At 29.9% G+C, this 26094-nt stretch overlaps 1 protein-coding gene across 14 annotated transcripts in view; it reads right to left on the bottom strand.

Moving 5' to 3' along the window:
- Rbp6 (RNA-binding protein 6) overlaps window positions 1-25067 on the bottom strand; it is a 1186203-nt gene extending 1161136 nt beyond the window's left edge. For 12 of the 14 annotated variants that reach the window (XM_088182888.1, XM_088182874.1, XM_088182875.1 and 9 more), the window contains exons 1-2: window positions 24769-25011; window positions 24655-24695 (exon numbers count right to left, since the gene is read on the bottom strand). In XM_088182888.1, the coding sequence (XP_088039014.1) occupies window positions 24655-24695; window positions 24769-24827 (100 nt within the window). In that variant the 5' untranslated portion in view covers window positions 24828-25011. Of the gene's footprint in view, window positions 1-24654; window positions 24696-24768 lie in introns of all 14 variants that reach the window. The other 2 variants (XM_088182883.1, XM_088182887.1) reach the window with 2 other exon arrangements.
- Window positions 25068-26094: the final 1027 nt, after the last annotated feature.

Raw genomic sequence — 26094 nt, 5'->3', positions numbered from 1 at the left:
CTTAGAAACATTAATCTTTTAATGTGTGTTTAAAAAATACAGTGTCAATTTCTTCTCTGCGCTTTTTATTTACAAAAAAGAAACTGCAAACTGTAGAAGGATATCTGTGGTGAACTCATTTAAAATACTTTTGCTTCTAAAACTGTTTTTTTGTAAAATTATTATGACCGGAGACTAAAAATAAATAAAAAATATTTCTTAAATTATTGTAAAACATATTTTGAATTTGTAGCTTTTTCTAAATATACCTCATAATATGCGAGCCTTTGCAATATAATGTATTTTTTTTGACGTATAATTATCAATCTTACTTTAACACAGGCTCTTTGAAGCATTAGATTTTAATGCAGCTTTATTATAGCAGATAATTAAAGGTAAGCTCGTAAAAAAATTAATTTCTAGAAAATACCAAATCCTTGACTGATTTATTTTACCTATAAAATTTTTTAATAATAAGAACATTTTTTTTAAATTTGATTGTAGTGTGTTGACAATGTGTAAAATTTACAGCATAGAAACAGCAAAAAAGTAATGGATATTATAATTCTCTCATCACTTATGACGTACTAATTTGTATTACACTCCATAATATAAACATCTCGAAAATATTCTACATCATCATTACGTAACGCGACATTTTATCTCGTTATTATGCACATTTTCGAACCCCTCGCGCAACACTTCCCGTTCGGAAAATTCGATGCGTGCTACCGAAAAATAAACCCCAAACGACACGACTATTAAAGTTAACTGACAAAACGCCAGTAAAATAGATTTTATCTCCCGGTTTATTCGTTAATTGGGTAGCGCTGTGAGCGTGGCAATTAACAATAAATACACCCCCTCGGTCGGCGATGATATGACAGCAGGGGGTGGAAACGACTCCGGCCGAATCGGAGATGGCCAACTTTCCTTCTATATACACATACATTTCCTCGACAATTATTCCTTCTTTGGCCGTCTAGACGCATCGACCCGAGTGCGTTGAAATTATTGCGCACATGCTCATTTTTTTCACCATTATAATATTCATAAATCAAGATAGAAATGGGGTAAGTTTAAATTTGAATGCAGCGTCTCAGGATTTTTTTAATGGCAAGATTTAAGACTGGCATTTAGATAACCTGTTAGTCTATCACAGTGGTTCTTAACCTTTTCAAAGTCACGGTGCATTTTTGATCATGGGAAAAAGTGGCGGTGCACCAGAATTAAAAGGTCGAAAAAAATATGTGGACATAATTTTTATTACATATTTAAAAAAAATAATAGTTACATACAAAATTACATACAAATTACATATTTTTAAAAATTAAATTAAATAAGAAAGTTAAGTATTTAAAATAAATTTAGTTAGTTAAGTTTGCCCTAGAACCAATTTTTAAAAACGTGTTTTATTAAAAATATTTGTATTAATATTTAAAGGTGCTCTTTGTGTGGCAAATCTAAGTGGTGCATTTTCCCTTTGCTTACCCAAAATGACGTTCCTGCTTAACATAATGGAATTTATATAATTGATCAAAAATTAATTAATGTGATACCTGAGCTTGTTGGCTTTTGCAGATATCAGAAATATTAGGTCGAATATTTTATGTAGTTACCCTGAATTCTTCGTTTAAATTTTTTTCTGTCTTTCTCGTTTTTTAGTTTTCATATTAGTTGTTGTTAAGAAACCAAGCTCACACAAATATGATGTTGAAAACTGTAACAAAATTTTCAATGCCTTCATGTAAAGAACTGAATATTCCTCTTGGACAGTAATTCAAAAATTCTTTATAGTTATTTCCGAAATTTTAATTTTTAGAGTACGATTAGTCGGCAATGAGACTAATTTGATGATTTCGTATCCGGTCATAATTTTCTATATTTAAGAATGAAAAATAATGTGTAATCTTTTCTTCCAATAAAGTAAAATGTTCTATTATTGCGGAAATAACTCCCTTGGGAATGTTTTCGTTAAGTGAAGGAAACATATCTACTTTTTTTTCTATTATTCGATTTTTCGAAAGAGTTATTTTTTTCCGAAATCCTGTCAATTTGTCAATGGATGTCATGAGTTTTTCGTTTTTTCCTTGAATGCTTGTGTTAACGTTATTTAAGTAATTAAAAATATCTGCTAAATATGCCACTGTAGCATAACAATCATTATTCTGAAAACATTTTACAAAGTCATCCATACCTTCATTTCGAAAAAAAGATTACCAATTCATTCTTAAGTTCTATGAATCGGCATAAAACTTTACCCTTAGATAACCACCTGACTTCAGTGTGAAAAAGCAAACACTCGTACATAGCTTCCATATAAATGCAAAGTTTTTTAAGCATGCGTGTTGATTTTATGAAATTCCCTATATTTACAACTTGATCTAGTACAGGTTTTAGTGCTGCTGGTAATGTTTCCAAACTAAAGATTCTCTATGTAAAAAACAGTGCGTGAATATAATATTAGGTTTTCTTGTCTTTGCAATGGTTACAAATCCTTTAAATGAGCCTACCATTGAAGGAGCACCATCCATACAATTTCCTACACATAACTCCCATGATATTTTAAATTGTTCTAAATATGAATAAATAAGATCAAAAACATCTTGTCCTGTCGTATGCTCGGTAAGTTCTTTGCAGCATAGATATTGATTCACTTTTTTGTTTTTATTTATGAAACGAACGAATCCTAGTATTTGTGCCTTACCGCTGCTAATGTCAGTAGATTCGTCGACTTGTAAAACAAAATATCGCTTGGAAAGTTTATCGTTAACTGTTTTCTCAGTATCATCCGACATATTTAATTTTTTTTTATTGTATCGTTTGAAGGAGGAATTTTCATAATTTCCTTTTTGCTTCATCACCAAACATAATTTTTCCTATTTCACAATATGCAGGTAAAATTAGAGACTGCTTATAGTATGTGGTTTTAATTGTACAGCAATCAATTCAGCAATCTTTTTTGACGCCAGTTATGCCTTATCGGAAATTTTAACAGTTTTTTCAAAATATTTTGCATGCTTAACAATCTTTTGAAGTAATCTTTACTTTTTAATGCAAGATCGGCGTTCTTCGTAGTGAAGTGGCGATTTAACTTGTCAGTATACATCGCGCTATTGGACAGTTTTTCTCCACATACAACACATAGTGGAATGTGATATCCTTCCTCATTGATGCTAGTAAAACTGAAACGTAAATATTCTTCAGAATACTCTCCATTTTTTTTTTTATTTTACTGGATATATTTTCTTTTGTATGAGACGTATGATGTCTAGTAACATCGTCACTACTTCTTCCACTTGTACTCCCAGCGTCATTAATATTTTGGTCTGATTCACAATTTCGTTTGGTAATAAATTTATCCATTGTGGGGTATCACGACTACAATAAAATACAAATTGATTGAAACATTAAGATTTTACTATTTAGCGGATTTTTTGTTTTTACCAATTTTCTCGCGGTGCACTTGCAATAAGCTCGCGGTGCACTGGTGCACCGCGGTGCACCGGTTAAGAACCACTGGTCTATCATAACGAATTAGGTTCAACTATAATATCAAATTTTAAATATATATATTTGTATTTTTAATCGCTAGAAGACTTTCAGGAACGTTCATCAGTGAAGCAACGAATAATAAGAATAATGTAATTCATGGAAAAAATCACCGAAAAATGTATAAAAAATGCGCTTCCTTATCACCTGAGCAAACATCAGATACGAATGCGGCAAACACGAAAATTCGTGTCGTTCTCATTTTCAACAATTTCGACGCTTGTTTGCATTAAAAATCACGTTCGGTTATCACCGGTGGACGACAATCAACGCCCGCTTAACGTTGTGTAAAATTTCTATGAATATATTACATTTTTCGCCTCAGAAATATCTACAATATATACATATGTATGTATATTTTTTGGATGGTTAATAATTAATTAGATGAGTATACCTAGTGTACGTCAGAGATGTACCAAAAATATAAAAAAGTCCGGTGCCAAAATTTTATATCATTCATGTAACAACACAAACAAACGCAATATTTTACTTTAGAACGCGTCATCTTACGCACGCGGATTCTTTTTTTATAATAAAAAACGTTCATAGCAACTAGATGTCTTGATTGAAAGAGAATCTCTAGCGAGACCGATAAAGTATGTGATAAAAGATTACTTTGGACCATGTGTGTATGATTATTTTAATAAAATTATAATATTTAAATACAGAATTATCAATATAAGAATAGTATTAACATACGCAAGAGTTACTATAAAAAAATATATAAAATTGTATGGAAGTTAACCAAAAAACCAACATTACAATACTCTTTTTATCAATGTATTACTTCGAGTTCAATGCACTGTTTAAATGGGCAATACAAGTCTATGATTTATTGTGTTAATCAATAACATTACGTGATTGTTAAAAATGCAGTAAAAAATTTAAGAATAAAAGACACTTAAACTGCGCAAACCTTACACATAGAATCCAAGTCATCTAGCAGAGCTAGTTAAACTCTTGGATTCCTGTAACTTGTTGATTAAATTTTTTAGTTCAGGGATAAAAATAAATATAAAAATTATTATTTTTAGCTGAACATTGATTGGCATTGAATTAAGTATTTTTTATTAAAATTACAACCATCGTTACCTGTTGGGTAAAAGTATAAACATATAAAAAAAATATAATTAAAAACATGAAAAAGTGGACAAACAAAAACTATCTTAACGTATGTGCATTGTCGCATAGTATTGGGCAGCCGGATGGCCATTGCCAAAGAAGAGTTGGAAAATGCTTCAGTCTTTACAGACAGAGGACGCAACCAAGATCTATTACCGCTTTCTGGGACCCACAATTGAAGCTAATGGAGTACCAAAGGGTTGTCAACTACCGCTTTGAGTAATTTCCAAAAGTGTTTAATTCATAAACACTTCTGCGATTTGACAACGAAACAAAATAAAATCACTTAAAAACATTTTTTCGAGACGCAGTTTATTGCATTGACTTATTACGCCTGAAAATCAGCAGCAGACTAGAGCATCATAAAGAGTGCGCAATATCAAAGTATTCTTAAAGTAGCGAGCATTGCTCAATATAAATCAGTCTCTGTAATGAGCAGGCTAAATTCATAGTAGAAGGCCTATCGAGATAGAAGGAGCATTTCGCCGACATCTAAATCTAAATTCTGTGACATTTCATGACAATGAAAGGCAATCAAAAGCCTACTTCCATAAATAATTAAGATTCTCCTGTAAGTCGAGGGAATCTGAAATCTACTCATTGTCTTAAAATCTTAGAGTGGTCCACATTTAATAAAAAAATAAGTGATTCATTACCATTTATGTGTCATTAATGAACAACAGAAACAGCAGTGGACCAAATTTGTATCCTTGCGGTAGTCCAGTAGAAAAAATATATCCTTCTGAAAATAATTTTTAAACTAATAACTATCGGTCAAGTAAGTAAAAATAACTTTGTGAGACCGAGTAAATAGTAGTAAAACGCCTTTTTAACATATGTGTATATATCGTCCCGTAGTGTAATGCTTTTGAAACAGAGTTAGAACAAACTATTTGTTTAGTGACAGTGGATCGAGATTGTCGAAAAATATGACTGAATAGACAGATAGATAGTATTTTAATATTTATTAGGTAGACCCGAAATAAATGTCGATTTAAGAGCCAGTCTTGATTTGGCCGTTGCTACCTGAATAATTATGTTGTGCACCTCTGAACGCCACATTCCGATTTTTATAAAAAAAATTGTGAATGCTCAAAATTTTCGATTGCTTAATTTTTACTAAGTGAACAATTTATACAAAATCACATTTTATATGAATTGCTTTAAAAATATTAACTACGGTCACTAAATATACGCAGACGGCAAAAAGGCATCAGCTGACCGAGAAACAAAACCAGTCCGATTGAACTGAGCATAAACACATACAAAAAATTGGGAATGTTTGGATATAATATGTATGAGTTCTACACGAATTAAGCGAAGAAAATAAGTAGGCGCGTATCTGCATAACGCAAAAGCTTCAGGATCTTAAAACCTGTCGCCTTTTCTAGATCATTTGAATTAATAATTAAAATTTGTATGACAATCGTGGTAGAAGACATAGGTTATCCAAAAGTCAAGTATTGAAACCTTCCTCGAAGCACGGTCTTGCTGTAAATCATGTTATTTTTAGTGTATGATTAGATTGTGCATTACGAAACTCTTAAACATGGCCAAACAATAACAACTGGATAGTTGTGCACGAGGAAGTAAAAAAATCCTATATTTACTAGAAGTCGAATAGTTCTACAAGACGCCAATGTGCGTCCACATATGGTGAAATTATATCATCCACCTTATTTCCAGACCTTGCTCCTTCTGAGATGAAAAAAAATAAAATGCTGACGATGTGGAAAGAAAGCTATCGGAATATTTTGTAGCACGGTTTTCAACATTTTATGCTAATTGAATAAAACAATTGACCAAGAAGTAGGAGAAGGTTATATTTTTAAAATAAGCATTTAAATGTATTTTTTGCAATATTTATAAAACATTTTCATTATAATATTTAGTAACACAAGAGTTCATTTATATAATATATTTTCTCAAAAAATAATCAAACCTTAACCTATCCAATGCTAACTATTAATAATAACACATAAAATGGTTAACTTCCTACGTAAACTAAATCTACTTCTGATATGCGCATTTGTACATATGTACACATAAGATACGCTATACAGTTATTGAATCAACTTTCATATTCCAATGCGAGTTCCAATCTTTTCAAACATATTTTTCTACTTTCCCATATATTTTATGTATTATACACATGTGTATACTACATATAGAACACAAATATAGAATTAGGAACGTCCGTGATTTAATTTCGACGGAGCTTTTTCGCAATACGCGTTCCACGTATTTTTGTGCTTTTTTATAAGCAATAATATTACTCAAAATCGTAACAATCGTTACGGTAACAAACTAGTTAATTAACTGCCCATTGATTTCGACTTCCAGTTAACGAGATGTTTTGTTAAATGTATGAAAACGCGATCCTAATATAGAAACCCTTACCTATATTTATTAACGAACGAAATAAACTTCCATATTGATATGAAAGCTGAATATATTGCGTATTTCCGACAGGTTTCGTGTGTTGGACCATTTACTGGTTTATTTTTAACGTTGAACTCTGACGGTTAATTCGGTTCAAGTTAAATATAGCACAAGTCGATACAATAGATTTTTTAAGCAGCTTTATATATGTAGCAAAATAATATATTAGGGGTACCGGAAAAGATTCCATTTTTTTTTACATTCCTTGTTTGAGATCAGTTTGACCCTGGACACGGTGGAGTGAGCATATTTGTATGTTTTTTTTTCTATAGTATTGTTCCTCGGCTTTCTTTTTGCGTCATAAATATTTTTTTAATCTTAAGGGTAAAATTAGCAAACCAGAAGCAAAGGAACAATACATACGGCATTTCATGCTACTTTTTTTTCGATCAAGGCTGGAAAGCAACTAAGGCAGCTAAAACCATTATTGAAATTTATGGAGCAGTAATAACAGCAAACAGATGCCAGTTTTGGTTCCGGCGATTTAAATCTGGCGATAGGACCTTAACAGACGTTCCGAAATCAGGACGACTTTCGAAATTCGACGATGAACTGCTGAAGGTCATTTTGTAATCAAATCCTCGTCAAAGTATCGAGGATTTATCCCAAAAACTTGCTGCTCCGTGGTCTATAGTGCAAGAACACAAAAAAATTCGGCAAAACTAATCGAATGGGTGTTTGGGTTCCCCGTGCGCTGTCCGTAGCGAACAAAGAGGAGCGAATGAACACGTGCGATTCACTGTTGTCAAGAAACAGAATTCACCCATATTTGGATCAAATTGTGACTAGTGACGAAAAGTGGATAGTATACGACAACGTGGTGCGAAAAAAACAATGGCTTTCAAAGAAGGAAGTACCTGTTCCGACCCCTAAGCCCGACCTCACCCTTTGCAAGTCCTATTGTGTGTATGATGGGATATTCGTGGAATTATCCATTATGAACTGTTAAAACTGGGTGATACGATAACTGCAGAAGTTTATTGTCAACAACTCGAAAGATTGAATGAGAAATTAAAAGTGAAACGTCCGAATTTGATAAACCGAAAAAGAGTGATTCTGTTACACGACCACGCGCACCCTCTCAGTGCAAAGATGACCCGTGAAAAAATATGCAATTTAAATTTTGAAGTCTTGAAGCATCCTACATATTCGCCAAACCTCGCTCCTTCTGATTTTTTGTCTCTTTAGATTTATGGAACATTCATTTAGGGACAAAAAATTGGAAAATCTGAAGGAAGTCGAAAATCATTTAAATTCGTATTTTAATTCGAAACCACCAAATTGTTATAAAGCGGTAATCCAAAAATTGCCTAAAAGTTGGCAAACAGTTCTAGATAGCTATGGGGATTATATTTTATAATATTTAAAATAATATGAAAATAAAATTTCAATAAGACCTACGATGTTTAAAATAATGGTTTTCTTTCCGGTACCCCTAATATTTTAGTAATAAATTATTTTTATCTACAATTTATTTCCTTCTGATTAAAAAATGTTAATAAATATTGAAATCTATACTTTAAATAATCGTATTATATATATATATAATAGTTTGGAAAAAATAATTAATTGAGCATATCAAAACATCACACATTAATTATGATAATATTAGTGATTCCAGATTAATATTTAGAAACAAACAAGTCCATATGACCCAGATGTATTTAAGTAAAAACATGTGTATATTTATAGCTATATCAGATTGCTAATAGTAATTAAAAATAAAAATAAATCATTAGATAATCAATAAAAATGATTGGCATTCAGTGGAATATCTGCGTGCGTGAATTGATTCATAGAATCAAAAGCAGTCGTACTTCTAAAAATAATCAATCCATCATTCATATGTAGCTGTTTATAGAACTCTCAGTGTATATTTCTATAATCGACTTTTCATTCTCTATCTCCCTTTCGATTTTATCTAAGATATTATTTTTACTCTTTTTTTATATACTGTAAATTACTACATGAAAACAATGTAAACATATGTGTGTCCAAAATATGTGTAATTATGGATGATTCTGAAGAATCGTGCTCGATTGTGGGCGGTAAGGTCTAATTGAATCGAGTAATATTAAACAACGGAATTTCTGTGCTGTTGTTATTGTCTTTTATATAAATAGAATCATAATTATACAGTATAATGATGCTACTTACTGTAAACAACATAATGTATTTATAAATGATGATAAGATAAATTATTTATTTATAATTACTTGAGTACATTGATATACATTTAATACTGTTATTATTACAATTATTAAATACAATTTAAAAATATTTTTATAGACGTATGTGGTATGTATGCAAAAAGACATGAACGATGGATTATTGATTCAACATTCCTATCAACAAAACCGATTGCGTCAGACAATTCGTATCACAAAATCTGATTGTATCAAAGACAGCGCATTCGACAGATTCTTAAAATGTGTGTGGGTTATACATAAATTAATTTTAATATAATAATTATCCTCGGTAAATTTGGATCAATTATATAAGCGAGTTATATAATTACTACATGAAAAATATTTGATAATTATTTATTTATATAATTAGGCATCCATCAAAATAATAATATAAACAATATTTTGATACAAATATAATATTACTAAATTATCTTTTATATGCCAATTTTATTTTTTTAATCTATGCATTGTACTTGTATATATTTTTAAAGTTGGTAATGCAAGTTTTTTATAATAATTTTAAATATGTTGTTATTGAATCCTTTTAGTATAATATGTATTATAATAAAAAATGAATATTACCCACACACAAAACTAACCTAAACACTGATGCTATATTAAAACCAATTACAGCAATAGATTCTATACATTGCTACAATAATTTGGTGGAAAAAATACAGATAAATATTCATAAAAAATCTGGCAAAGTATCCAGCTACATTATCCATTTTCTACGAATAATTATAATAAATTAAAACAATTTAATAGTCACTAAAACTAAAGGGAATTTAAATAGTTTAGGCTTGTTTTATATTAACTTAAAAACAAAGAAAACAAATAATTATGAAATTTTTTGGTTAAATAAGATGATTCTGACGCATCTTAAATTTGTTTAAATTGGCAAGTATTTTAAAAATCATGTAAAAAATATTTGCAGTATATTTTTTTTTTGATTAAAAATTAAACAAAAACCTTAAAAATCAATGCCTAACTGAACGCAATTCTAGAAATACTAAAAAAATCATTAGCACAGTAGATCAGTACTAAAAGTATAAAACTAATGCCGAAAGATGAGTCATAAGTGTTTATCAATTACTATCGTATTTAGGAGTTTAGAATTTTTTATTACACACAAAATATTTTTTAATAAAAATAGACAAAGGTCTCAAAATGATAAATATTTTTAAAGCGCATATTGTATTTCCTGTATCCTTTTGGTCTAAGGAAACAGATTAGGTGGTCGATATTTTCCGTTTTTTTACAATATTTAGTTGTATTCTAGAAACTTAGACATTTAGTCAAATCTACTTTGAATAATATTAAATGTTTTCTTCTGGATAAAATTAAGCTAAGTTGTGAGCCTATTTTCAAATGAATTGAAAACGTTAAGTAGTTTTTTATAGATTGAATAATTTTGACTATCATTGAAAACTTGTCTATGTAGTGCGCAAATTTACGCAGTAACGCGGTAACAGTTAAAAATGCACTAGGATCAACCGCATATCTCTTGGACACGCACGTGCGATCACTTCCCATTTATATTGTAAATCGCAGAGCTACACAATGATTTTAATGTCTAAATTGCAAATATTAAATTTAAAAATAGATTTTAACCCTTTGGCTACCGAAATCCGATATATCGGCTTTTGCTACACTAGCGAGAACTGCCGGATCCGACGGCTCCGAAATCGTAGTATCCAATACATTTTCAACCGTCTGTAGGGTAATTGCTTCAGGGGTTTATAACATTTTTTCAAATATATGTTATAAATATATTATAATCATTATTTTTTTAATATTTCATTATTATTTATATATATATAAATATATAAATATCATATTTTATTAATTTACGAAAAGTTTTATTTACATTTTAAAAATAAATAACATATTATATACCATTGTTATCGATTCCTGATCGGAGTCCGGCCGCTCAGATCTCGTAATTTTTAATACGTCATGCGATAATGACTCTTATTACAGCGCAAATAAGAACTAAAATAACACACAATCGCATATTCATCATTAATTAGGTCAAGTTCACTGCAGACAGCGTCGCACGCTGCGACAGCATGTTTACAAACTAAAATACACATTTTGACTTTTTAATTATATATTAAAAAGTCCCGGCATTTCTGGAATATTTTTCCAAAAAGGCCCGGCATCCAAAGGGTTAAAAATCAGAACGAAGCAAAAATAATATTTAAAACCGATCCGGTATTCGTACACTCACTAGCTTCGGTAGCTCACGACAGTGACGTACCGACAGCTAGTAATTATAATTGCGATAGATCATCACAAATTATTTTTTATTATATTTCTAAATATCATGAATAAATATCGTGATAATTTTAAATCATAGCTCGTACTTATTAGATATTAAAATGAGCAAATCACCACTTATTTATCATATGAACTCAAAATCAATACATATCGCGGAAACATTACCAAGGCATGAAAACGGTTCAAGTAATCAAATTTTTACACATAAACAAATAAAATGCAAATGTAAGCAAAAAAGGATGAAATTTACCTTATAATAATGTAGCTCCTAGATGCACAGTAAATAAAACTATATTTAAATATATAACAAAACACTAGAAGATTATGTAAATATTTGAATATGTAGCTTCTCAACCAAAAGAATAAATATGTTGCATGTGTTATTTAAATATTTATTCCTAGATTTTTGTTTGTTAACTGTTGCTATGCATTTTAATTGTAAATATGTTATAACGATAAATATACAATATTAATTTAATTGTTGGCGCATATCAAATAAATATCTCTGATACTTCAATCCTTGATTTTTTCAGAGGCATGTATCAACATTTAACATTACATTATGACGTTATTTTTTCGATTTTTTTTTATCGTTACAACATAATTTTATTAAATAGATATGGGCCATGACACTCTCGGACTTGTCGAGGCGTTGCTGTTTCCTAACCGATATTTAAAAAAATATTTAAAAAGTTTGACCACCTCCGATTGTCGCCGACTTGTGACGCATCGCTGGTCCGCGGACTCAACGTCCATGTCCACAGCCACTGATGCTTTCCAAGGGCCGCTCGCAGCAATTGTGTTTGATAATAACACACAACCAGAGAAACCGATGATTACGCCAATTGCTCATATACGTGCATTCGTATGCGGCATATGGAACTCTTCGTCACGTACGATGGGCTTTGGACTTGGCCGGTTGTGATTTACGATCGATCACGACTTTTGTGACGTGCTTATCAATGGAGCTATCGCCCATTATCAGCAACAGTACAGTATCGCATTCATCACGCTGTCGTATGGACGCGTCGTTGTGGGTGACGTTGGTGTCAGTGACACTGAAAAATTATTTCAGATCATTTTTACTGTCAAAACCACTTTATATATCACTGTCACGATGGTGGCAGTAGGTCGGACAAGTTCCTAATTGAATCGAACTAAAATCGTCAATTGTGCGCGACGCACAGTGTACGATTTGACCAATCTAGCTGGACAAAACTCAGAATCAGACGTATAGGATTTTAAATGGTCTCAAATTACAATTTAGAGATGTGGCAGCAAATAAAACACAATTTTGTTATTCCTACTAAATTTATTTGGATTTTAACAAAGTTTTTATGTGAGCAAAATGTTTTATGCTGCTTTTCTTAGGCAGTTTCCGTAACAAATAAATGTAAGGATCAGACGACATTAATAAATATTTAAATAAATCATAATTTGTGCGAACACGAGAAGTTTTTAATGTGTGACCTAATTTGACCTTCCTAATTTCTTTGTTTTTGCCCTTTGAAGCCTCTTCAGACATTTGTTCTATTATTTCTGCTCCGTGTATCAGGATCTTATGCAATGTAGCTGGCATGTTATACCACGGGTATAGGATGATATATAAGTCTCGTGTTTCCAAACAATATTGCTTAAATTTGTCCAGGTCCATTTTATAGCCAGACGCTATGACTGTAAGAATAGTAGATAAATCAAATTTTCTTTGATACTGGTGATACGAGCCGTTGCTTTAAAATCGTGAAAAACGCCCTTGCGGTGTTCCCATCGTTGCTCGTACCAAAATCTGGTTTAACTTTGTCTACTATGAAACTGATTTCTTTGAATTTACCCTTTATTTCATCCTTCTTCTTCTTCAGCATACATTTGCACAGTGAAATTGTTTGCAATAAATAAAGCCAACGCTTCTTCCGGGGTGTAAGACCGTTGTTATTTTTTCACGCTAATTCATCTCCAAGCTTTTTTATAACCAGTAGCTCGTTTTGGTAAAACTGTAGATACTTCCTCCATTAAATTAGCAGCGTCTCATTTTCCACTGGCTCGCACACTTAATTGTGAAGCAAAAAATAGCTGTGCATCGTTATATTTTTCCAATTGAACTTTGCGCTTTTTCGTTTTTGTACAACTATCTTCAAAACGCTTTTTCGGTCTACCAATACTGAAACTTGGTTTCGGTGACTATTCGTGGAACATATAAAACACTAATTCTTAATTTAACCATTTTTCATAGACACTTAAAAATAAGTCTAATCGTACGAAGCCATTTCACACGAATCTTCTCACATTCTTTTTTCAGAAAGGTCCATAAGGGCTTCTCCTGATCTTGTGTAAGGAGCAAATCAACAAATCTTGACTTTACAAACATAATAACTTTGTTTAATCTGCCTTTGGAAGGGATAGAACGCCAAAAGTCAAATAATGACTTTCGTGAAATTTGGGCACTTATAATGAAACAAATTAAAAATCTTTAGAATCGCACATAATCGCACAAAATAATTATGTTCTTAAAAAACTATAATGATGCGAGAATACGTTTAGAGCTTTGTCATGCCTTGACTCAACTTGACTACATACTTTAAGACCATCCAAAGTTAATTTTTGTGTTTTTTTGTTGTTTTGAAAATGGTATATTTTAAGACAGTATTCCTAAGTATTCACAAATATTTTGGTGGATTAAAATGCAATGATAGATTGATAATTACCTCTAGTTGAAGAATCCATCACTAAAAAGTACTTAAATCACACAAAACACAGTAAGCCAAGCACAAACGTCAATGTTCACAGCTGCACTAAGCGGCTAATCGCGGCTACCTAGATCCAAAACGGTAACTTTGCCCATTTTTATTGAAGGGATCGCGACTCAAAAACTGTTTTGGAGTACGTTACCGGTTGTAGGGAACATTCAAGGGTATAGTAATATTAAAAAAAGCAATATCTGAACATTTTAATTTTAGACTTTTGTCCACCTAGATTAGTCAAATCGTATACTGTGCGACGGTCTCATTAAGTGACTTTTGTAAAAAAAATCGTACTGTAAATATAGTCTATTTAAATATAATATTTAGAGAGATATTAATTATTAAATAAAATAATTTTGTAACAAAAATAGTATCACTTTTAATTAGTATACATAAGCAAGATTAAACTAATGTTTTACTTCTAATTAGTTAGGCATTAAATAATAATGTTGTGACTTATGAAAAATAATTTAATGACACATTATTTTAAATAAATATAATATTAAAATACAGCAGCAGATTTATTCTTAATTGTTTATTTTTATTTTATAGCCTAGCTCAATTTTAATTAATCACCACGATATTGATTAGTGAGATTAGGAAAATCTAAGAAAACATAGATTTTCTGAACAGAATCAGACACGATAGAAAAAAAACAGGTCATTCGTGTATTAGTCACCGACTATATCACTGGTCTACCGTGCTGTTTTATTTTTTATTTTATGATGATTTAGAAAAATATAAATTTATAAATACATGGAGTTTTACTTTGTAATAAAAAAATTAAAAATAAAATATTCCTTCAGGGTATTAATAAATTTAATTTAATTTTAGAATTTTTATTACCTTTTTATAAATATTTTATCTAATAGGATACAATTATCAAGTAAATCAAAATATAATATAAAGGTTAATTAGTATTCTCTTTATGACAAAAAATATGTATTATAGCTACATAAATTCAAACATAAAGTATATAAGTTCTTTTATTTAGTTTTATAATTATCATATATTTATAATTATTAAATATTAAAAATTTCTATATATTTTTTTTTCAATTTTAAAACATCAAAATCAGAATTTTCTTTTAATACAAGAAGTAAGCTATATTTTTCTGGTTTTATCTAATATATATTTATATAATAATAAAAACACTGTTTGTGTGTTGAAAAAAATTATAAATTAAGCAATATAAGCCTATTTTCCAAAAACTTAAACCACACAAATTTTGAATGCTGTGCTTAATTAAATTCATAAAATTTAGTCTTATGATGATTTTAAATCAAATTTTTTTTAGTACATATGTAAAAATTCATTAAAAAATAAGTAAACTGGAAAAAATCTAATACGCTTCTCAACAAATCTGATTTTTTTTAATCTTTTTATTTACAACTCATCAATGCAGCAAAGAAAATGTATTTTTCTATTCCAAGTACTGGTATTAAATTTTACATATTTTTAAAGAATAATCCAGGCACAATATACCTTTATTTTAAAAACCTGTAAAATTAAAATTAACAACTAATAGTTTGACTGACTTTGATGCAATCTGTTTTGTTTGTATTAAAACTGACTAATATTATAGCTAATATAAGTGTTTCTATACATCTTTGAATACCTTATAAATATGAAATAAGCACAATTTAAATTCAATTTTTATCTAATACAACGCTATATATATTATGAACATAAACATAAAAATATATACTGCAATTATACAGTTTTAATTAGCATAATTGCAGTTTTTAAACTTAAAACCTGATTTTTTAATACCTATTTGAATATAATGAGCATAAAATTTAAACAAATATATTTGGACTTAATGTATGTACACGTGATTAAGGTTTACTATTAATGAAAACATATCAAGGTTTTATATGATGACTTTTTTAATAAGATTAGCAACAAAACATTTCAAGAAGTTTATCAATTTATTTAAATATATTTTAGTATATATCTATATCGCTTTTCAATTGCCTATAAGTTAAAGTTTATGTTTTCTCGTATCAATATTGTAAGCACAGCATCAAAGTATATATAGTTATTGCATATTAAAATCAACCTATTCTGAACAATTACAAAACTTTACAGCATACAAACTTGATTCGTATAGCGAGTAGTAAAAAACACCATAATGGACCATTGTTCGAGATCGATCACTTCCTACGATTCGATCCGGTCTGATGGCGGCCGCAACAGGTGGTTCAGGAACAAACTCAACAGTTTTATAATATATACAACTTAGATAATATATATATATATATATATATATATACAATATTTATGAAAATCCTGAAAACGGCGTTTCCGTCACGTACTATACAGCTAAGTATAAAACCGGCAGTTTAAACTCTGACGTCATTCGCGAAAATGACAATTTACATATTTTTTGTGTCAAAATGACGCTTATAGAGCCGTCTCATATATATTACTAAGATGTCATAATTCACAAGGGGTCAAAAAATGGTTATTAAATTGGGTTATAAGTGTGACAATAAAGAATTAAACTGATTTATGAATGAATTTAAACGAGACATGAATTACTATAAGAATATGACACTACTTGAGATTTTAATATAAAGTTGCAGTGATCAATGTCTTTATATTTTTAGGTACTAATACAGAAACAAAAATATACGAAAATATGTATAAATGTCATACATACATATGTATATAAAAATTAAACATCTTTCTTGTATGTGCATCAGAATTTATTTTGTAAAAAAATTGTCCAACTTGCCTGTGAAATTTATATTTTTTGTAAAAAATAGTTAGAAAACTATATAAATATATATTAGAATAATTTATATCTGACTAAATAGTATGGAATCAAGTGGGTTATTTGTTAGTTTTAGCATTTTTACTATTTTATATGGTTCAAAGCTAGGAATAAAAAAACTTTTACTTTCGCTATTATTAAATTATCTGATTTATGTGCTTATTTAAAAAAATAGTTTTACAAACTGTTTCACTATACATATTTGATTTTATTATATTAAACGACTTATGTGTAGTACTAATAATTTGATCAGATGATTAAATCGTATATAATAAAAAAAAAACATATTTTTAAAGAACTATGTAGCATATCATAATTTTCTCAAGGCAATCTATTTATAAAGAACTACCCGTCACATGTAGCCACAAGAAATGATAAAATCAAACATTTAAAAATTATATACTCTAGCAAAAAACTAAAATACTAAAGCAATATTTTGTTGCGATTTTATACAGAAAAGCTCTTTTTTTTAATTGTCCATCATTATCAACCATATTTTTTTAATGTGGATATTATCTTATCTTTATGGCAAAATATGTGCAATAGTATTTATCGATATGTAATATAATATTAATACCAACACAATTTAAAACATATAGATCATAAACGATTGTGTATGCACACACACTAAAAGCTATTATTATATATAATACATCAATTATTTATTACGGATTATTTTTTATCAGGTTTGCTACTTGCATATTAATTATTTGGTCTATTAATACCCATTCATTAGTATCGTGTTATGAATCAACAGGACCGAAATGGATGTTGTTCTATTTTTTTAATACAAAAGTAGCACATAAACGCATATCTCTGAATCAAATTCCCACAAAGGTAAATTATAATTTCGTGTTTCTAAATCAACAAAGCCTATGAAATATTTAAACACACAACCTTATACGTAAGTTAACATTACGTTATAACAATATAATAAAACTCCTACATATTAATCATTATATTTATACATTTGTTGCACTATGACGTAAACGCTAACACACAACCATATCTAAGTACACATTTCTTTTGTGTATTCTCTCGTATTTTTCCTTCTTTCTTTCTTTCTTTCTCGGATGCGGTAATATAAAAAAGACACATACATAGGTATGGTCGTATCAAAAATGGCTTATCATAGAAATGTAAATCATAAAACCGACACCATCTTGTTACAACAAAATATTATCTGCGACGCAGGTGGAACCCTACCGTGCGACATTTATGAATGTAAGTTTATTTTTGTGATAAGATGAAGATATAAAGCGTCCCAAATTCAGCGTGAAAATTTTTTTTTGATAAGTATAAAGCGGTGAACTTTGATCGCAAAATTCCACATGGCAATAAACACATAACCCAAGATATGTGTTTACCTTAGCTGTTAACACTCTAAGCTACTCTAGAATCTAAAATGCGTTTATATTTTTAACAAGTAAATAAGATATAGCGTTTAAATTGCTATTCAAATACTAAACCACTCTCACTCTTCCCCCAGCTGGTCAAACTCTACACGATAGTTTCAGAGACATCCAATTAAATCCAGCACACATAGCTTCTCCCAGTTTCAATTAATAATAATCTGTCCAATTTATAAAACGAATCCTGGGAAACTAGGATTATGACGGTCGAACGGTAATCTTTCTTCTAAGATGCTATGTGTATTATATGAACAATGTTTAAGCGGTTAAATATAACTAATACCAATTCACCTCTGTGCATATATTTCACACGTCATAAAGATAATTGGATTTCTCATTAAATTAAACGCACGAAGCGCAAATCTAAAAATACATTTATACACCATAGTAATGCTGTAAAGCTTATTATGAAGCTCAGTAACTTTTATTATTTTTTCAATTCAAGAATAGATTCCAAACTTTCTGATTTTGAAGACTTTCCAACGATTATTAATATATTTTTCAAAGAAGTGACGATTTCTGTCGTAAAATTTATTTCTTGCTTTATTAAAATAAATTAACACAAACCATGAGATGTTAAAGGATACTTTTAGCAGTGTCACCTGTTGTTTTTGTAACTATAGAACTCTATAATTATTTATTCTTTATTTAATTATTTTTTTTCTAAATGCATACTATATTTATTGTGTTACGCTACTTAAGAAAATTTACAAGCTAAACCATAAACCTGTCTTTCCAATCCACAGAGACAAATTAGGCATTAGTCAGTATTTTTAAGTGCTACTTTTAGACTCATAGAAAGGGAAGAAAAACATTCTACTCCATCACCAATCGAAGCTATATACAATAAATATTAAAATAAACTGATATTTATTAAATGAATTTAAAAATGCTATAAAGATCATGAAGAAACAGATCCAACGACAAATAAACTTCAGCTTTAAACTAAGACTACTTATAGCCACCTGTTGCTTTCAACTAAGCTGAATTCATATTTACAGACAAACCTACAATATATACATAGTTTTCCACTCAAGCAGAATAAGCTTAAAAACTTTAGAGGTAGATTACTTTTAAGTGTATGTACTCCATTAATGTAGATGTATACATACTTATACACGCATACATATATAGTTATAAAATGTGAGCATATAAAAATATTAATTAATATTTGCCCTTAGCAAGATCTACTTTAATCACTACATATGTTTTCATAAAGCAACAGATTAGCGAATTTGGACCACTTTTAAGTACACCACTAGTTTATTTTTATTATATTTCAATTACAGAGAAGATCAACCTTTATAAGCCCATGTTAAAAATAAATTTCAGTAGACTCTAAAAAGGTTAAAAATATTTCAATAAACTTTCTCAACAAAAATGTAATAAGAAAAGTCGAAAGAAACTATTTGGGGCTACTTTTAATAGCACTAGATCTCTATATATTAACGTTAACGTAAGTAATAGTTCATATACGTTAATTCAATCATAGTAAAAATATGTTTTTTATTCCAAAATTCTTGAAATCTATTATCATCAAGTTGTTCATCTTAAAGATTTACCAAAACATCGAACCAGTGAGTCTAGGCTACTTTTAACTACACCACGCCTGTTAGAACACCATAAACCTTTCGATCCAATCCACACCAGACAGAAGAATCGGCTGGAAGAATGCGTCCGACAATATTCCAAGCGCGCTGCTCTCTCCCGTCGCTAATTGTGTCTTCCTTTCTTCCCGAAAATCTACCCCGGCCCGGAACGCCTAAAATATACGTTATACATACATACGCCACGCTATATTTGTCCTATCTTTTTTTCTTCTTTTCCTTTCGCATCCCTAGTTACATGCATCAGCATGTCCCGACGTACCGGACCGTGTGATGGATTGTCAAGAGTGTTCGAGAGACAAAACCGAACCGGAGCGGATTCCTCGGATGGTTCTCGTTCGCGAAACTAAACCCGTGACTATTTCCAGTGCCAAATATCAATGATGGCATCGGATGACTCACGCCATCGAAAGGTAGGGTCCTGTCTCCGAAGAGAATTGTTTCAAACTATGACCGGTTCTTAGGGGCTCTTAGCGAAGACGCTCTAATTTTGAGGGTCAATATTACGGTCCAACCTTTTATTAACGCGGTTAGCAAAGTCTATAAATACCTGGCATGTTATAAAATGATGAAATATTGTGCAATATTTGTATATTATATTTAAATAAATCAAATTATGTCGCGCACCCTAAATGTACAACATTATTTTACGTTGTAATGCTCTCTATTTATATCTTATATTTATAGAATGCTATAGAACAGCTTATTCTCAACTCAAATTGAGGTAGACTATAGTATATTTAGAATTTATTTATAGGAACTTGAATATTTGCTAATTAAATAATTTACTATCTGTTCTATTCTGAGATCACTAAATGCCTCAAACTTCGTAAATAAATATTTTATTTTCGCTACAATAAATAGAAGACATTCCTAATATATAAAAAAAAAAGAAATGCTTGATAATATATTTTATGGGTGTGTTTTTAAATATCTTAAATATTAAAATAGACAGACAATTGTTTTACAAAAACTTAAAGTCAGTGCAACAACATAGTATAAATCATTTATTACTTTCCTCCGCATACTATATATTTATATATAAATATAACAGATACAAAAACTACTGTCACAAAATTACATCGTACTCAGAGGGGGTAAGTAACTTAAAAAGATTTTTTTCATTATAGAAGAACAACCAAAACAAGGGGCAATAAACTAGCGTCATAAAAATACTTTTAAACCCTAGATACGAACATACTTTAAGATGAGCAGTGTACCAGAATTGTGCCATATATTTGGTGTCCCAAAATTAACGCAAGATTTGAATTGAATTAAATAGAAAACACATTTTTTACTCATTATATTGTTATTTTTTTATTGAATCATAAAGTACATTATTTATTTTTACTAACCTTAAATGATCAGCTGTTAGCATTTACTGCACAAATGACGGCAAATTCAAATCTTGTGTTAATTTTGGGACACCTTTACATTCTAACAGGTTCAAGAGCGAATAAGAATTTTTTTAGATCTGTTTATTATATTTTGGGTAATAAAAGTGTAGTTAATATCATATTATCAGTATATTTAGCAATAATTAAGGAGCTAGGGTACGCCGTACATTTTATGTTTATATATAAAATATTTAAAATCAACTTGCAATAAAATAATGACTCAAAGTGGTATTTATCTATTTTCATAATTGTAGCCTCCACAATAAAATATTTGTGTGGTTTATTTTAAATCATTAAAATAAGGTATATTTTGCTGAATTATCCCCTTTATTCAATTTAAAAAAAAATCAGTTTAATAACTAAAAAAGGAAAGGAAAAACAATTATATTGTTTACTTTTATTTATTGAAATTAAGTAAATGTAAGATCTTCTTGTCATATTTGCTTATTTTTTATATTTTTAATGATATGTGTATCAGAAACATGAGAGCAATGTAGTTATCTAATTTACATTTAATGCCATTGATATATGTCCTATTAAAATAATAAAGTGTACTATCATGAAAAATTGTATTGAATTGCATTAAAAAAACTCATGACATTACCAGATAAAAAAGTACGGTCATTCAGCGGTTTGTAAGATAATTATGATTTGCAATGAATTGTAGTAACAAAGGATTAAAAAATATAAATTGCTAAAATGGCTTTGGGAAAAATCAGAGAGATTTCTATGTAGTTTGAGATGCTTTTTTAAAGATAAAAATTCTGCTAGCATTATTATGAATAAATATGTTAGGAATATTTTTAAACCGTATTTTAAATTATAAATAATATTTTTTAAAGTGTCAATCAAATATATTGCATTGAATTGTTTATAAATTTTTAATTTGTGAATTTAAAAGCATATGAAAAAAATGTAAAGTATGTATATACATTTATCCATGCATGCACATGCAGTTTCTATATTTCAATAAAAAATACACATTTGATCCTTCAATTTTATAGAAAAATATATAGTATTCTAATATTTTTGGACAGTGGAAAGTTATATGTGAATTAGTGGCAAATTAAAAAACCAAAAAGAAGAAAAGTATCAGATGCATTAGTCAAATCATTGCTCTTTTCTGTTGCTCCTTAATAATAATAAATAGTAAGTACATATATGTTGAATAATAGTATGCATAAAATAAAAGACATGTAAAATACAAATCTGCATTAAATTAAAATAATGGTACGGAGTATTCGTGTTCTCATAATAATCGAGAGTATACCGAAGTTTTATCAAAATCCAATTAATTTATGTATTATTTTAAAACACATAAGTTATAGTAAATAATATAAAAAAAATCAATCAAAGATAAACATGTAACATACATGGTTAAAGAAATTTTAAGTCGCTTAAAATATTAATGCTTCGTTTCAAAACGAAAAATAATGTTTTGTCAATTTAACCGTTATGTCTAATGTCATAGAAATGTGTTATAACAATTATCCTACCTACTAAAGAAGATTGATAATATGTTCTACTTTATTATTTTGAAACACTCAAAGAACTTTAAAGTAGATTACCTCAAAGCATGATTGAGTTCGCCGTTAATATTCTCAACTCAATTTTAACCGCGCAACGAAATATTTTACAAATATCCTAGAATCTGTCTCAATAGCTGGCAATTGCATTTTAAAGAAAATAACGCGCCTTAAAAATATACATTTAATTAACTAGTAGTGTTTACTCTTATTATTATTAACTCCTACTAAAGATTTGCTGGATTTAGGGACTTGAACAGAAATACAATTGCTTATACATTAAACAAAAAACTACTATACACTTGTAATTACCAAGTGATTAGCAACTAATTATAAAAGCCAATATATTTATAATTAAAATTTTGTAACCAACAATATATCAGTTATTAATAGGTGAATTCTGAAAATAAGAGTTTAAAACAATATAACAATGTTTTAATAATTCTTGACAATCTATTTAAATATTTATAATTATAAGAATAACAATTTAATCACTAAAACGACGCCGTTCTAATGATTTATAATGTTTTTTGAACCATAAATCACCATTATTAATAAATTTTATTTGCAATTCAGCAATCACAAGAATTTGTTTTGATTTTTTTAATATCATGGATATATTTATGTACTATAATAATAATTCATATATAGTATTTTATTATATGGATATCCAACAGTTTAACAAAATTTAAATATGCTCAAGTATCTAATGACTTATCTTAATAAAGTTTTTATACATTGACATTTAGTTAGATTATTTTTTATATATATAGTGACAAGGAATCATCTACTTTATATTAAAATTATAGTCAGCAAAAAATAAAATTAAAATAGGACTGAAATCACATCCTTGCGGTACACTACTAGAAGTATTAAGAGAATAATAAATAAAATTATTATTTTTTACAGTTACTGTTCCTTCCATCAAATAACTTTTGATTAATATATTTAATAAAAAAAATAATTCGTATTCCTTTTTTTATTATTTAATAAATAAAAATAGGTGAAAAACTTTAGCAATATTTACACCTAATAAATCATAGTTAGATCATATGACCAACTCTGCAATCCTGATTTAAATCGTTCACTATACTTTGTACAGATTGAAAAAAATTAGCACTTAAAAATATTAATGGTGTATTTTGCGTAACTATAAATATGTATTATCACTTATTTTATCACTAATTCGATAATATATCCATGACTGAGCGCACACGTGGATTTATTATTGCGAATCAATCTATTTGGCATTTTCTCGAAAATGCGCATGCGCACTAGTATTGTTTACATTCTCACACCACAAAAACACGCGTATATTGCTGAATATAATATTATAATAAGATTGAACTACAATAAAAAATAATACTACTCACGTCCGCCGTTTCTTTTTTATTTAAAAAAAAGAAAAACTTATATATGTCGGTTTCGATTGCGTAAATGCACTCGCGTGTTTTCCACGCGCCCCCACCCCCAGCGCGGAAAAACTGCGCGCGCACCCCACAACAACCCCTATACATAATGCGGCACGGTTTGTCGTAGGTTAGGTCCGCTGCCGGCTGTCGCTTTCCGGCGGGAAAATTCGAACGCCAGCGCATGCGCGCGCGCGCCCCGATGTTTTGAAGTAGTACCTGGACTCGTCTGCCAGCTGAGTCCTCCGACGAACATCTTCCTGCAATTTTCGCATGAAATTTTCGCATCATCTATGGTGAGATATCTTACGCAGATTTTCGTCAGGGACTTACCCCGGGTCGTTGGGCACTTCTTGGGCGTCTTGGGCGGGTGCTTCCTGCACGTGGTCCATGGCTAATCTGGCGGATTCTACGCGAACTGTAGCTAAGGATCGAGAGAGTGCGGAGAGCGAACGAGCGATCGAGAGTGTGTGAAACCGCGTAAGTCGCGCGAGCCGCGTGAGCCCGGCGCGCTGCCGACTGGCACTGGCGGGCGGCGGCGTTGACGGCGCGCGCACCGCCCCCCGCGCCCCCGCAGACCCCGGGAGCCCCCCCGATAGCGCGCCTGCACTTCCGCTTTCCACGTGCGAATCCGCGATCTATGAAAAATCGACCAAAACATCATTTTCTTCAACTTTTCTCCAAAGTTATTAGCACGTTACCTACCGCATACGCCACTTGGCGTCCTCCATTTAAATTTACCATGCGTTATTCCCCGCGTTCGCCACGGTCGCCGCGGTGGCGTCCTCTGACGTATGGGATTTCATTATCAAAAATATGTATTGTTTCTTCAAGATATGGCAATATACATTCACATATCATCGATATGTGATCAAAATATAAGTTCCTAAATGTGGCACATATAAATTGGATTTAAATAATATTTTTCATACAAATAAACTTCAAATCATCGACATTATACTTTTAAAAGGTCAACATTATTACAAAGGTGACCTTCGTGTCACTTTCTCGATAATAATTCGACTTAGAGATGAATAGTCTAAAAATAAACACACCAACTTGCAATAAAATAATTCGAATTAGAGATAGATATTTTAAAAACTAGACAAATTGTCAACCTTTGATAAAAAATATTTTTTTTTGCAATCTGAGGTGCGTGACATTTTGTATTTTTACTACTTATGGTTTATTATCCATGAAGCATAACCTTGAACTCTTGTCTGGATGCATTTAGAAATATTTAAAAAAAATAGTATTTTTGCGAGTACATACTGTTGTCAACGGGCGTTTAGACTGTTTCGTTACATTTTTCTCGAATAAGTGTTTCGTTCAAATTTTTTATAATAATACCCCTTTCAATATTTTTTATTATTGTACATTATAAGGTGACTATAATAAATATTTAACTGTTTCAATTAATTTTAAGCTAAAAGCAATTCTCAACTCTGTAAATCGTATCGCTATGTATGAACGGTGTAATAATACGCGTAAACAAAAGAAATATATTTAATTATAATAATAAAAATAAAAATTGAATTTGCTCTGATTAATTTTCGAACCGCCGGTAACGCATTTGGTTGTTTCGACCAATAAAAAACAAGCATTTAAATATCAAGATGGCCGACATAAACATGACAACAGTTTTAAATAATTATTATT

The sequence above is a fragment of the Plectrocnemia conspersa genome, unplaced genomic scaffold, assembly GCF_051122295.1.
Source record: "Plectrocnemia conspersa isolate PC_06_02 unplaced genomic scaffold, ASM5112229v1 ptg000003l, whole genome shotgun sequence".
Lineage (NCBI taxonomy): Eukaryota > Metazoa > Arthropoda > Insecta > Trichoptera > Polycentropodidae > Plectrocnemia > Plectrocnemia conspersa.
The sequence above is the reverse complement of the archived record's forward strand: the minus strand, read 5'-3'. Positions and strand labels throughout refer to the sequence as shown.